The sequence below is a fragment of the Alosa alosa genome, chromosome 19, assembly GCF_017589495.1.
Source record: "Alosa alosa isolate M-15738 ecotype Scorff River chromosome 19, AALO_Geno_1.1, whole genome shotgun sequence".
In the NCBI taxonomy this organism is placed as follows: domain Eukaryota; kingdom Metazoa; phylum Chordata; class Actinopteri; order Clupeiformes; family Clupeidae; genus Alosa; species Alosa alosa.
Window position 1 is genome coordinate 18,820,169 of NC_063207.1, and position 16,291 is coordinate 18,836,459.

The window sequence follows — 16,291 nt, forward strand, 5'->3', positions numbered from 1 at the left end:
GAAATGCGTCGCAAGACTGTTCATACACATTTTAACGGGCCAAAGTTGAAGAGCTTTTGTCCGTTATTGTTAGTTGCAAATATAGGCTGATTCATGTTCCCTTGCATTGTGTAACTGAGGTCCATGGCTAGTCTGGCTTTCATCAGACCAAGCTCAATCTTTTAAGAAATCAAAAATAAATAGCGGGCAGATCAGGCTGGGTTCACCCAGCCTAGTCCATAGGCACCCGATATTGTTTAATTTTCGATTGAGATATACACGCTGGCTATTCTAAATGCAAAATGCATCAGGGAGTTATGACAAAACGGTAACTAACAAACTAGATCCTAATAGAAAGCTGTTAGCTTCCCTAAGCTACAGGTAGGATTATAAGGTAGGCCTATTTACAACATAAATTGTCAATAGGCTATGCTGGCGACACAAATAAAATCTCCTTTGGAAACCAATGGCTTACGCCTTACAGTATCAAGCGGACTTAAACTGCCATATCGTGGCGAAAAATTGTAATAACATTCAAGCAGCTCCATGAGTCAAGGAAAGCGCGAATGAAGTAGCCACTTCTAGATGGGACCCACTACACAGTAGCTTAAGGTGTGTTGCTAAAGCAGCCATAATGAAATGAAGGTGTCATTGTTTGGATACTTCACACACACGTGCTTTTTAATTTCACAAGACTACAACTACCAAGCTGTAATCAAAGCACATCGATTCCCCTCTCACACCATGCACGCACTTAAAACAAAATAAACAGGCGTCTCAGTCTCACGCATGTATAGGCAAAACTGTATCAGACCGGTGTAACATTGGTAAATCTTCCATTGCACAGAATGATTTTGTAGCACGTGCAATAAATGACAGTGGAAATATACAAACAGTGCTGCTATCAATTTGCTTGGTATAACCGCATTTATAGTTTTCTACAAATGCAATCAATCAAATGCCTCCATCACTCAACTAACGCTAACGGTAACATTACCTAGGTCCTTATTGATATTACAAGATTAAGCATTACCTGCAGTAAAACCAAGCATGTCCGATAAACATCCTCAGATTTATTTCGGCTTCAAGAAGAAATGGGAATTACACTTCATGTGAACATCATCCTATCCTTATTAAATGTCCGCTGCCGTAAATTACAGTCCTTGTAGGAAGCGTCTATTGTTTTTTCCAACCCACTTTTAACTTCCAACAAAATTACGTCTCACTGCAACGATGCGCCATCTAGTGGACAAACGACTACTTATCGCCAATACTGAAAATGCAGCCATGATGATGATGATGAATATTTATTTTGGCTTTCTTTTAATCCTACTGAATTTGTAATTATGTATCGGCCGTTCTAATACCGATAGTATGTGGGTGCCTGTGTGTGTGCATGTGTATATGTGTGCACCACCATTTACAGGCCAATGAGTGTACAGTCACTAAATGTACACATAACGAAATGAAATTTTTCCGTAAAAGTCTAGTGGGGCTACATACCCACCAAATTTCATGTACCCCGGTGGTTCGGTGTCCCGGGTATCAATGACCAAAAATTCAGGGGAGTAGATGACGGAAAAATTCTTGAATTATGTGCATGTAATGCGTGTACAAATTTATGTTTATGTGTGTGGGTGTGTGTGTGTGTGTGTGTATGTGTGTGCTTGTGTGTTTGCCTGCGTATGTGTGTTTGTGCATGTGCATGCATGCGTACATATGTCTACTGTGTGAGTATGTGTCATCATTTATGATTACTGTAAATGTATGTGTGTGCGTGTGTATCTGTTTATGCACATGTGTGCACATGGAATGGGTTAACATGACCCCTGGAGGCAAACATACGGAAAAATTGGTCATCCTAGGCCCTACAGTTCTCAAGATATTCACAGAGAACTGTGTCTGCCCTCCCTCCTTTGAGGGGGTCCAGTCCAACAGGGGGCTACAGATCAAAACGAAGAATGACGGTTCCATGCTATCCATGTGGGGGTACATGCCCACCAAGTTTTGTGTACCCGGTCTTTCAGTGTCCCGGGAATCCTTGTTGGTGTACATCACTAAATGTACACATAAATTATTTTATTGTAAAGCCCCCATGAACGAAAGTACACAAAACTTGGCATGCATTCGGAGGGTGTCATAATGATCCTACACTTTTAATTTCGTGCAGTTTTGACCTTGTCAGCCAGAGATATTGTGATGAAAACACCTAATTTTTTTTGCTTTTTAATTTTTAACTAGGTGGCGCTATACATGAAATAAGTGGCAATGGGATGGGTTGACATGCCCCTTAAGACCAACATACATAAAAAAGGTGGACCTCCTAGGCCCCACGGTTCTCGAGATATTCACAAAAAACTGTCTCCGGCCACCTACAGGCCAGTTGGTGTATAGTAACATAAATTAATTTATTGTGTGGCCCCCCATGAACGGAATTCCACAAAACTTGGCGTGCATACAGAGGGTGTCATAATGATCCTACAATTCCAATTTCGTGCAGTTTGACTATGTTAGGTCACAGATACCTTCAATTACAACACCTCATTTTTACTTTTTTTGTGTTTAACTAGGTGGCGCTATACATGAAATGAGTGGTTATGGAATGGGTTGACATGGCCCCTTGAGATCAACATACAAAAAAAAAAGGTCCTCCTAAACCCTACGGTTTTCGAGATATTCACAGAAAACTGTGTCTGCCCTACCCTCCTTCGGGGTCCAGTCCAGCAGGGGGCTACAGATCAAAACGAAAACGATGGTTCCATGCTATCCATGTGGGGTTACATGCCCACCAAGTTTCATGTACCCGGTCTTTCAGTGTCCCGGAATCATTGGCGGAAATTTGGGCATCTTGAAAAAGAAAAAAAAAAAAATCTGACTAAACCTATATGACCGCTTAAAGCTCTTGCTGCGCGGCGGTCATAATAAGATAATCATAAGGCAGAGTACAGTATCTTGAAGTTCATATGTGACAAATTTGTCCTAAATATGCTGCTCATGAGGAAATAGAATTGTTAATTACAAGGTTAACTTCTCCCTACTAGATAACCTTTCCACTGTCATGGATAGTTACAGTATTAGTCTGTTCGAAGAAACATCCTGCACATGTGCAATATCACATATCATATATCTGATCATTGAGATCACTATACTATTTTAAGGAGATATAAGTCTTTGAGATGTTAATGTTATATTTAACATTGCCTCTACATTGTCATAAAGACACCTTTAGATTATTAAAAAAAAACTGTTTTCAAGTTTCATGTTTGGATGACACTTTCTTGTCACAAAATATCCCCAAAAGCTGGTGTTTTTCTTTTTAAAGTACTTTGAGATCCCAAGAGCATTTCAATGTCAAATGTCCTGTTTGTCAACAGGCTCTTAGTGCATGTGATTGTACAGTGGGTATAGGCAGGAGAGCAGCACCTATTCTTCCAAAGCAAAGCATGCAAAGTTTTACAATCAAGCACTGCAGATACATGTATAAATCTGAGTCTAAAAGTAAGACATGAGAGAGACATCTTCCTTGTAACACAGAAAAGAGAGCAAAAAGAGCTTAATAATTTATAGGACACTTCTCTCTCTTGTGCCATTTCATGCTGTATGGCCCACCAGGAGGAGCATTGGGTTGTTGTTGTTGTTAAGGGTATGTGATCTCTTTTGGGTTGTCTTGGGAGATTTCCGCACCTCCCCCCCTCCTTGTGCACCTGAGCCACTGGAGAGCCACTGTAGCTGGATGGGCGCACATGTCCCGGTCCATCATGACCACAGAGAGCTTGAGAGGGAACAATATTTTTTATACCGAGGTCTTGGAGGATTGAACACGTGTCAGACCATATCTGGAAACACAAACATGTTGAGGATTCATCGTGAGCACTCTCAGCACTGCAAAACCTGTGTGTGTGTGTGTGTGTGTGTGTGTGTGTTTTAGAAGATGAAATACAGTGTCTCCTTCAGATGGCCTCTTCAAAAAAACACACCCCGGTAAGCACAGGGATCTCTCAAGATTGATGAACTAAATGATCAATACAAATAGAACTGTATGTGTATGTAGGGTGTCATTTTGAAATGCACATGTTGGACCAGAAGAAATGGTATTTTATTCTTGATTGTGCACAGATGCAGGTGCATGATGACAAAAGAAATCAAGAAAAACACATTTCACACATACCATATGTGAAGTTGGAAACACAAAAATGTCACATCAGTTTAAGAAAATGTCAGCATGAACCACCAGGAGGCGCACCCAGTCTTTTAATACAGTTCAATGTCAGGAAGAGAAACACCTACAAAAGCATCAGAGAAAGACGTTTCTTTGTGATGCACTTCGTTGAGACGAGAGGGGAGTTGTGTCTGTACCAGATTCGACCCCCCATCCCCATTTGTATTGAAATAATATGTGACACTGAAATATGAAACACTGAAAAACAACAATTGACAACAATCCATTTATGTTTGGAAAGTAGCAAAATATCTATCTGAACAATTTTTTGGTGACTGCTGTTGTGCTTGATAATTTGACATAAGAAAGCTGTCTTCATTGCTGTTCATGGAGTAGCGATGAGAGATGTCACTTGATCCTCAATCCTTGAATGTTTCATTGCTAACTTTGCTCTGGAAGTGAGTCAGAAAAAATTATTTCCATTCTCTTCCTTAAAAAAGCTTATCAAGATGTTTAAAAGCTAAATATGTAACTTTAGCTTTAGTTTGCATTTTCATTTTTTTTTAGTCCAAAAGGGAGAACCCAAGTGCATGCACCTCTTCAGGTTGTACCTTGCCATTCCAAGCAAATATTCCACCATCAGTGGCTGAATGCTGCTCCCCTCAGCATGGGGGAGTATTTATACCCAAATAACCCAAATCTATTTTTAAACCTTTGATTGTGCAATAACATTACCAACTGAGTTGTGTCAGCAAAATTAACTGAAATGTCAACAAAAGAGGGAAAGGCCCTTTACAGGTCTACGGTATAGGGTTACGGTTAGACTCTGCCAGTCACTGTCTTGCATGAAAGCACAAAACTTTAACACTACCAGCTGTGCAATCCAAAAACCTGTACCTCCACCAACACAGTCCTCAACATAATCAACTAACAAATAAACATTTACATTTACATTGATTCATTTTGCTGACACTTTTATCCAAGGCGACTTACAGCAATAGAATAACATTTAAGTTACAGATCTACAGTTACAGCAATAATGACATTTAAGATACAGAGGAGGCCATAGCTTGAAATTACCACTGCACCTGTCAATACTAGTCATAGTAATAAACAGGATATACAACTCAATACGTTTGGATTGATCAGTCAGAATGATTACCATTGTTTTCTGGTTGCTTATATAACTCAAACTCAAATCAGCTCATCATGTTGTAAGATTTACAGTTTACCCTGTCAGAGAACATCATATTCCACATAATCTCTCATGGTGATCCGATCATCATAACACTCAAAGGTCCATTCTGTGGCCTCACCCAGAACCAGGAAGCAAACTATGGTGCGAATAACACCAATTGTAGTATCGGTATGGGAATAGGCCACTGAGAACCATCCCAGGCAAGGGGGAGACATAATTATCATACAGAACACCAAAAGGTGGCCAAAAAACATCTCTTTTTGCTATGAACACCCTCATGTTTTTTCTTACAATGTGAATAAGTATACAAAGGAACGTAGTTCTGTCCTGCATGTACTACTGTAAACATGGCAGACACACACACACAGGTATTTAAATGTGTAACATATGGCTGTATTATTTCAATACAAATGGGGATGGGGGGTCGAATCTGGTACAGACACAACTCCCCTCTCGTCTCAACGAAATGCATCACAAAGAAACGTCTTTCTCTGATGCTTTTGTAGGTGTTTCTCTTCCTGACATTGAACTGTATTAAAAGACTGGGTGCGCCTCCTGGTGGTTCATGCTGACATTTTCTTAAACTGATGTGACATTTTTGTGTTTCCAACTTCACATATGGTATGTGTGAAATGTGTTTTTCTTGATTTCTTTTGTCATCATGCACCTGCATCTGTGCACAATCAAGAATAAAATACCATTTCTTCTGGTCCAACATGTGCATTTCAAAATGACACCCTACATACACATACAGTTCTATTTGTATTGATCATTTAGTTCATCAATCTTGAGAGATCCCTGTGCTTACCGGTGTGCTTTTGAAGAGGCCATCTGAAGGAGACACTGTATTTCATCTTCTAAAACACACACACACACACACACACACACACAGGTTTTGCAGTGCTGAGAGTGCTCACGATGAATCCTCAACATGTTTGTGTTTCCAGATATGGTCTGACACGTGTTCAATCCTCCAAGACCTCGGTATAAAAAATATTGTTCCCTCTCAAGCTCTCTGTGGTCATGATGGACCGGGACATGTGCGCCCATCCAGCTACAGTGGCTCTCCAGTGGCTCAGGTGCACAAGGAGGGGGGGAGGTGCGGAAATCTCCCAAGACAACCCAAAAGAGATCACATACCCTTAACAACAACAACAACCCAATGCTCCTCCTGGTGGGCCATACAGCATGAAATGGCACAAGAGAGAGAAGTGTCCTATAAATTATTAAGCTCTTTTTGCTCTCTTTTCTGTGTTACAAGGAAGATGTCTCTCTCATGTCTTACTTTTAGACTCAGATTTATACATGTATCTGCAGTGCTTGATTGTAAAACTTTGCATGCTTTGCTTTGGAAGAATAGGTGCTGCTCTCCTGCCTATACCCACTGTACAATCACATGCACTAAGAGCCTGTTGACAAACAGGACATTTGACATTGAAATGCTCTTGGGATCTCAAAGTACTTTAAAAAGAAAAACACCAGCTTTTGGGGATATTTTGTGACAAGAAAGTGTCATCCAAACATGAAACTTGAAAACAGTTTTTTTTTAATAATCTAAAGGTGTCTTTATGACAATGTAGAGGCAATGTTAAATATAACATTAACATCTCAAAGACTTATATCTCCTTAAAATAGTATAGTGATCTCAATGATCAGATATATGATATGTGATATTGCACATGTGCAGGATGTTTCTTCGAACAGACTAATACTGTAACTATCCATGACAGTGGAAAGGTTATCTAGTAGGGAGAAGTTAACCTTGTAATTAACAATTCTATTTCCTCATGAGCAGCATATTTAGGACAAATTTGTCACATATGAACTTCAAGATACTGTACTCTGCCTTATGATTATCTTATTATGACCGCCGCGCAGCGAAGCGGCGGTCATATAGGTTTAGTCAGATTTTTTTTTTTTTTTTTTTTCATGCCCAAATTTCCATCAATGATTCCTGGGACACTGAAAAGACCGGGTACATGAAACTTGGTGGGCATGTAACCCCACATGGATAGCATGGAACCATCGTTTTTCGTTTTGATCTGTAGCCCCCCCGCTGGACTGGACCCCCCGAAAGGAGGGTAGGGCAGACACAGTTTTCTGTGAATATCTCGAAAACCGTAGGGTTTAGGAGGACCATTTTTTTTTTGTATGTTGATCTCAAGGGGCCATGTCAACCCATTCCATAACCACTCATTTCATGTATAGCGCCACCTAGTTAAACACAAAAAAGTAAAAATGAGGTGTTGTAATTGAAGGTATCTGTGACCTAACATAGTCAAAACTGCACGAAATTGGAATTGTAGGATCATTATGACACCCTCTGTATGCACGCCAAGTTTTGTGGAATTCCGTTCATGGGGGCCACACAATAAATTAATTTATGTTACTATACACCAACTGGCCTGTAGGTGGCCGGAGACAGTTTTGTGAATATCTCGAGAACCGTAGGGCCTAGGAGGTCCACCTTTTTATGTATGTTGGTCTTAAGGGGCATGTCAACCCATCCCATAACCACTTATTTCATGTATAGCGCCACCTAGTTAAAAATTAAAAAAGCAAAAAATTAGGTGTTTTCATCACAATATCTCTGGCTGACAAGGTCAAAACTGCACGAAATTAAAAGTGTAGGATCATTATGACACCCTCCGAATGCATGCCAAGTTTTGTGTACTTTCGTTCATGGGGGGCTTTACAATAAAATAATTTATGTGTACATTTAGTGACGTACACCAACAAGGATTCCCGGGACTTTTTACAGTGAACTTAATTATTGCTCATTTTCTCATGTAGCACTGCACAGATCATGCATTGCATGCATCACACTCAACCACATCTGCACAGCATGCATGGAGTTGAATGAGCCTATTGACAGCTTATTATGACCGCCACGCAGCGAAGCTCAACCTCATGCCAAACAAGCATACACAAAAGTTTCAAGAGTGGGGGATGGAGTAAAATATGGAGACAAATTGAAGTGTGATTTATTTTCGCGGAACGGATGTACAGGACTGAGCGGCGGTCATATTTTGTACCGCTATGCGGTACATCTAGTTTTGGTCATGATTTGTCTTGCAAAATATAGCAGACATCATACAGACATGTTATAACATGGTTAAAACTTGATATGGAATACAAAAATGTATGCATTTTTAAACAAAGGCGTTTAACACCCAATATGACCTCATTTCTTTCAATGAAACACTGAAAAACAACAATTGACAACAATCCATTTATGTTTGGAAAGTAGCAAAATATCTATCTGAACAATTTTTTGGTGACTGCTGTTGTGCTTGATAACTTTTGATATAATAAATAGTATATTTTTTGTTACAAAAACTGTTGTATGTGTTTTATATTTTATAACAAATATATTCTGGACTCTTGAAAAACTTTATTTTTTATCAAATGTACATGTTTAAAGAAGAAAAAATGAGCTTCGTTGAATTGGGCATGTATTATTTTCAATATATTATTATTATTTCAAGTTTTGAAAGAAAATAACCTTATTAAATGATAAGTTGAAGGTAAGGATATGTTGAATGTTATGGATATGGTTATGGGATTTGGCAGACGCTTTTGTCCAAAGCGACATACAAATGCAAAACAATATAATAGGCTACTTATATGTAACAGGATGTAACACTAAATGCCTATAGGCCATACCATATGTTGACATTTACAGGGCAGGGATATAAAACTCTCATAATAATACGTTTAAACATAGTCACAAGCAATGATCATCAGAGTTCAAACAGATGATTTCCAGACATTGTTTTTCATCACCTCAGCAAATGTGTGTAAATTTCTCTATTGGAGTCACTGAAAACACTGAAAGTGCACTGTGTTTTTACAGGTGGACATGAGAATAACCACTCCTTCTAATAAACCATACACAGTGCCTTTCTACCTTTTCCACTGCTGAACTTCCAGTTCAAACAAAGGGCTATTACATTTTTGAATTAACGAGTATAGGCTTTACATTTAAATTCACAGAGTTAATGTAAGGCAAGAGGAGAAATGATGATCAGTGTTGAAATATAAATTGGTTTATTGGTCATATTTATTCATCATGGCCATATTTCACACAAGTCAGAGTGTGGCCCCATGGGTGACCGGCTACAATGACTACAGTCTGCTTTTGCTTTATTTGGCTAGTATTTGTCTATTAACCTGTACCTGCATCAGTTTGTTAAAGATCTTTTCCTCTGATTTTATTATGCAAAAACATTGTGAGCACATATAGAACTAATTAACTATAGCCATGTTATTACTTACTTGTAAGCAATGTGACAATTCCGTCTGTACCTGCATTGTTAAGTTTGTCCAACCAGCGTGGCTGTAATACGTCATCATCTGTCGACACTTCCTCCAGTAGGACCGAGTAGGACTCTCAAACGTGATGTGTTTGTTGTTATTGTTGTCTTGTTCCTAGTTTTGCAGAATTGTGCTTTCCTCAGTCAGGTATTTCCATTTCAGAACAAATAATGTCAGGGCGGTTAGAGAAATTTGAGGAGCCTTTGAAAACAGACCTTGAGGAGTTGTTGGGTCGATTTCAACGGACAGCTTCAGTACGATATGAGGAATTCTCAACCATCTGGAAAGACATGGACTTCGGTGAAATATTTCAGTGAGTGAGGATATTTAAGTTTATATAATATTATGTTGAACTTCGTGTAACACACGTCCTTAATTAATGTCTTTTTTGTTTACGTTAATCGTATTATTTATTTGTAAGCCGAACTTGACTCGCTGGCTGCTAGTTAAAACTGGTTACGTTATTAGCATACACTCAGGCTACTTTTCTAATGTTAGTCGATAATTGAACGTAGCAAGCAAGAGAGACCATTGTTGTGTTGGGTAATCATTCATTTCAGGGGGTGAATCTCAATGTCTACGCTGAACCTATTGACTAATGATTGTTTTTGTTTGCACATCTCAACAGTGGAATCAAGAATCTGAAAGAGAAAAATGATTTCAGCCGCATGGCATTGAATGCGGCTACCACTTACCTCCTACCGCCATACCCCTTTCAGATCCGAGTTGGCGGGGTTTATATTCTCTACGGTCTTTATCATTCACAGAGCGCCTTCCCAAAGCAGAAGGTACACCCACACATTCCGGAGTGAACTTTGATATCCTCTTAAGTAATTCTAAATGCCAAAACATACAATATTTGTGTATTTAATAATATCAATGGGTCGCAGGACAGTAAGCAGCTGCTGTCTAATAAATCAAGTTATTAGTTGTGTAATGATTTCCCAGTAAACATGATGCCTGTCATACTTGACTAAAACTAATCTTTGTTTTGATCCATGATGTAAGTTTATCTCTTCTGATGCAGATCCGTCTGGCCTTGAAAGACTGGGAGGATGTCCAAGCATTCACTCAAGACGCCATGGGCTCTAAGCACTATGATGTGGTGTACATCTTGCACAAATTGCTGGGTGCAAAAGCCTTTCACTTCACCGCCATGCCTGTTCCGGTAGGACTGCACATAAGTATCACTCTGTTTAGACTGCTGCTAGGACATGATGCAGTGACCACTATGTCGCAACTCATTGTTGGAGTATTCTCTTATGGGAATGTTTCTTTAATCTTCTAATATGTCTTGGATGCTTTTGTATCTGTACAAACTAAGCAAATATATTGTTGTATGTATGATGACGTGTAGAATTACATGTAATGAATGGAGGATTCTTATAACCCAGTGCTGTATTTTTTCTTACTTTCAACAGCTGGTATTTCTAAGAGATAAGAAGCAACGTGGGGAGACGAACACTGAGGTTTTCGCTAAACCAGCATCTCGTCCTCAGCAGCTTGTTACAACAGAAATGTTGGAGGTACTTGGGTCTGGGGTTACTGTACATTGAATGAACAAGTGGAACAAATCACCCTTGTGCATAATGTGCTAGCCAGCAATGTAAGACTATTTGACAGCTAACTGGAAGAGCTTTGTATGCTATGTTGATAGGCTTGAGAGCTTACAAAGAAGTGATGCCATAACTGTCGGTACAACAGAAAATGAGTTAGCAAAAAAATTAAATTGACTTACTTTGCGAGAGTATACCCTTGCCATGGGGATTTAAGGTTGTGTACCTTTGCTTTAATTATGTTTAGGGTTGCAAAGGGGTGGAAAATTTCCGTAAACTTACCATGGGAAGTTAGGCTGTGGAATTTTGGAAATATTCCAAATTGGAAACTTTAATGGAATTAAAGGAAATTATGGGAATTAATGGGAATTTACGGGAATTAACTGGGAATTTTGGGTAATTCATACAAACTGTTTCATATACAAACATTAACATTTTGTTTCGTAATAAGCAATATGATTTGTATGTTCCTATTTTCGCTTAGCTTAGCATACAAAGCTAGCTAGCATGCTTGAGGGAATCCCATTCTCTGCCTATTGTTCACTAGCGTGCTAAACTAGCAACACTGAACTGCCCAAGATACACCACACCACTCAACAACAAAATCCTATTGGTTGGAACATTTTTTTCCCATGCACATGAACGCACCATAAGATTCCTTTATGTCTAGCCTATGCTAAATTGCTGTGTGCATGTGACTGACTGATGTGCAGGGTAGAAATTCGACTGAAATTGCATTAAATCAGGTTGTTTTAACTAATATTATGCTGCAAGATGGGGTTTTGTCCACTACATTTAAGTTCCCTGTTATAGACTAACTTGCCATATTAAAAATTCCCAGTTTATTCCCATTAATTCCCGTTTATTCCTGTTAATTCCCAAATATTACCGTTAATTCCCATGGAAAGTTTCCAACTTTGAAAATTCCCGGAATTTTGCAACCCTAATTATGTTTGTCATTTGATTGTGAGAATGATGTCAAATCCTATGCCTCTGTCAACACTCCCAGCAGCCATAGCTGATAAGTCACTACTGAGTAACTAAAATTACTCTGCTCTAAGTGCAGGGTTCTCATGGGTCATGGAATTTCTAGGAATTTTAAAAAGGCTACTCCAGACATGGAAAATCAGGGGATTTGATCGTGTTTTTTTGGCTAAGCATGGGAGCCTTCAGTGTAAGAATGTGTGTGTGAGTTGGTATAAAGCGCTCTGAGTGCCCGTAACAGTAAAAGCGTTATATAATTACAATCCATAAATGCAGCCACAATGCCACACACTTGCCCTGTCTTTTCTTTGATGTCCAGATTTATCATTGTTTACTTGTGCAAAGGAACTTGTTTCATAATTGTTATTTCCCTAACTGCTTCAGGATGATTCTAGAGTTTTTGTTATCTTCCTGCAGTTCCTGCCATACATACAAATCCAGAGTCTGATGCTTCTACTCGAATGTAACACATAGTGAGTGTGCTGCACAGGGTCTGTGGGTGCAGAACTGTTTGTGTGTGTTTGTGTTTGTTTGCTCCACAGGGGTATCTTGACACAGAGTGATGGAGTGTGTGTGTGTGTGTGTGTGTGTGTGTGTGTGTGTGTGTGTTTGTGAGAATTTCACTGGAATTTAGCTGTGTGTGGGGAAGAGGTCCTTTGAGCTGCACTGATTAAACTCTGTGGAGGAGAGTGGTGTCTAGAAAAACGCTTTTTTGTAGTAGCCTCTGAATGCCTAATAGTGACAACAGATAGGCTGTGAATGGCTATTCTGACTGGCTGATCTGAACTGTTCCCGTCTCTGTGCTGCACAGGAGGTGGCTAACATTAACCAGTACTACAAGGAGCTTAAGGAATCTGTGGTTATCCAACACCCCGAATCCAGTCTCAACCTCGTCCGCCAGAACCTGGTTCCGAAACTGTTTAATTCCGTGAGGTCCTTCAGAACGTGGCAGAAAATTCACATGGTATGATTTTTGCCTGGAAACAAACAAAATGTGTTTTGTTTTTCAGTAAAAACTGTAACATTACATTTGAATTTCTGTAAAGAGCGTGGTCTGCTTTATGGTGCATGATGGAGATTCTGCTGACCATCCTGTACTATTTTGCAGATAAATGAGGCCAGTAAACAGCCATCCAGGCTGAACCTTGAAGAGCCCTCCACCAGTTCCAACTTTAACCCGCGTCAGGAGGTGAGGGATCAGCAGCAGGGTTGCATAATCAGCCGGAGCTCCATGGTGCTGAGGTGCCCACCCCAAGCATCTGCTCTTCTCATGGGTTTCTCTCTCTCTTCTGTCTCCCTCTCCTCCAGAGCTCCAAGAGAGCAGACCTCCTCGCCTCCATCAAGGCACGCTCGTACGGCCAGGTGGTGGAGGTGCGTGTTAAATTGCTTCATTTCGTCATGGCATCTCATGCAAAGGCGGACATCCCGGGTTCAGAAAGTAAAATTCCTGCCAAGTATTTGATCCAACCATTTAATAAACCAGTTCATCCTAATTGGCAGCCATTTAGATCAGATAATTAGTGATATCACCTGTGTTAAGTGCACAGGTAGAAAAAATATATGGCAGGACTTTTATATTCTGGATCCGGGATGTCCGCCTCTAATCTCATGAACGTGTTTGTGGATGTCCCTTTGTTTATGTAGTGTTCATTCTGCCTCTACACTGCGCTGCTGTTCCATGTCTCTCCACTAGGTGGCCAAGTCCCGGCGCCACAGACAGGCGGAGCTTTGCTCAGCAGCAGAGGCCGGCCCACACGAAGACCGGCGGGTTGGACAGGAGCCAGGGGTCAAGCCTATGGCAGTTGCAAGGCATAGATACCGATTCACCAATTCGCTGAGATACCGTACTCTACGCCGTCTCTATGAAAATGGCAAGCACACGCGTTGACACCTACTCAACTCTATATCTGGGTGTCTCCACCTTGACACACTGACCCTCAGTTGTTGTGGAAGGGCAGTTACTGACGTGTTCTCTGTCCCAACAGGAGGCATCCCAGAGGAGTTCCTCAAGTGCACCAAGCTGTGGAAACTAAGCCAGGCTGACGGTGAAGGTAAGCATGGCATGGACAGTACCTTGTATGGGCCATCAGCATGATAGAATGAGTTAAACAAGGGGTTAATAAATTGAGTATTCATTGATTTTGCACTTGAGCTCTAATATCAGCAACCTTTTGCCAGGATTGAGAATATTGATTATTCTGAGAAAAAAAAGTTTTGGATGATCAGCTAATGAGTGCTTGTCTTTGGCCTTCTCTAGACACCCCGGAGAGGGTCGTGAAGCGCTTCACTTGGTGACGCAACCATGAAACATGCTGACTGGCTTGGACCAGCTGTACTACTTGGACCGTCCTTCTCTGAATGTCTGTCTTTAGACTCACACAATAATGTTCAATAATGTAAATCCTTTATCAGGTCCTATGTTGTGGGTGTTGTTTATGATGGACAGTGGTTGACCCACACATGAACATTTGCAAGTTCTGGAAGTTCTTTGCTACCATGGTCATTGCTGAGAAGATAGATTGTTATGACCAGAAGGATGGGTGTTAGTTTGTGTCTAGTTTTTGGTTAATATAATGGAAGAGAATGCCGTTTTTGTTGCAGTTTCCAAATACATTCTAGCCAAGTTTAACATACCGGTAATACCAAGAGATGTATGTGTGAGATGCCATATGACATAGCCAAAAAGTGTTATGCTGCATAATGCTGCATGCATAGCTTTGAGTATGTGGTGTCATGTCTTACAAATGTGAAATAAATGTTAAATATTTTTTATATACAGTATATAAATATTGACCTTTGAGTTTATTTGTGTGTGTGTGTGTTTGTGGGTGTGGATGAGGATGAGGATGGGGGGTCACGTCCCATGAGAATGTGTCGGTGCCTGAGCCCTCTTGTAACATTTCTTTAAGAGTGACATCCTACCTGTGTCAAAGTGGCCCGCCTATCGATCTTCAAATTAAGCTGTCAATGTGAATCAATATCACATCCCTTCTTTACTACGCAGACAATTCAAACTAACACTATACCATGTACGCTCAATACTGATGCTTCTCAAAGCTGTCCTTTGGACTATTAGGCTACCCAGAGAAATCGAAAGTAGATTGTCCTAGTGCTTTTGCATGCTGTGAAAATGCATTTCTTTCTTTGATACTACGCAGAAATTATTCAATCTCTTACAGGTATGCTTAACCCTTCTTGTGAATGAATTACAGTCCCGGTGTGTGGAAGTGTCTATGAAATGTAGGTTAATCATTCACACTCTTCAAAGACATTGATTCTGACAATGGGGTTATCTTGGTTTGAAACAAAATTGTTACGGACGAAATGTTTAAGAGACAAGAGGTTGATTTCTAGTTCCCTGTGAATTGCCCTTAGGCTCTGGGAGTTTACAGCCTCGCAGTTGGCGGGGGATGTACCGAGATCCGAAGTAGCTTATAGCCTATTATGGAGGGACTGTGCTGGAGAGTTCACAGAGTAGAGCTCCAGTCCAGAGAGGCGAGCTTCAAGAAGGTGAACCCCAGAAAGCAGCACGAAAATGCATGGCCATTCTTATTAGCTTTTTTTGTCCCCAAACACCCCAATGACAAATAGGTTTTAAATTAGAATTTGTGCGGAGAGAACGCCAGTTGCAGTTGGATATTCAGGTAAGTTTTCCTAGAAACATGTCTTTCTCTTTGAATAATCATTAATGTATGGAAAAATTGAAATTGATGTTGCATAGTCAGGACGGTAACAAATACGAAGTTAAAATGAATCGATACAGGAAAACATTACAATGAAATGTCTGCTGGTCCTCCTCACTGTTTTACACAAGACTGGGATGCGCTTAACCGAGCGCCGAATGCGGGAACGCGCAGCGCGTCATAGGGATGTCCGCGTCTTCCGTGATCGCGATACAGCAGAAAAGGGTGGTGGGGGTAGAGAATCCCAACCGTACATCAGTGGCGCCTTGATGATCTGGTGCTGAAGCGAAGAGAAAAACGGAGCGGAAGACGGGCTTAATTCAACGCTGTGCGCGTTCAGCTCAGCGGACCAAATTAGATGCGATGTGAGCTGACAGAAAGACCCTTAAAGACGCTGCCGCTGACTGTTCTCTCA

The 16,291-nt window shown here is 40.4% G+C and overlaps 1 protein-coding gene across 1 annotated transcript; it reads left to right on the plus strand.

Moving 5' to 3' along the window:
* The first annotated feature begins 9,684 nt into the window (after nt 1–9,684).
* snapc1b (small nuclear RNA activating complex, polypeptide 1b) lies at nt 9,685–14,974 on the plus strand. Its single transcript, XM_048227815.1, has 10 exons — nt 9,685–9,966; nt 10,282–10,441; nt 10,681–10,821; nt 11,075–11,179; nt 13,005–13,157; nt 13,302–13,382; nt 13,502–13,564; nt 13,887–14,064; nt 14,179–14,244; nt 14,451–14,974. Exons 1-10 carry the CDS (start codon nt 9,824–9,826, stop codon nt 14,486–14,488), a joined length of 1,128 nt encoding a protein of 375 aa, XP_048083772.1. The 5' UTR covers nt 9,685–9,823; the 3' UTR covers nt 14,489–14,974.
* Nucleotides 14,975–16,291: the final 1,317 nt, after the last annotated feature.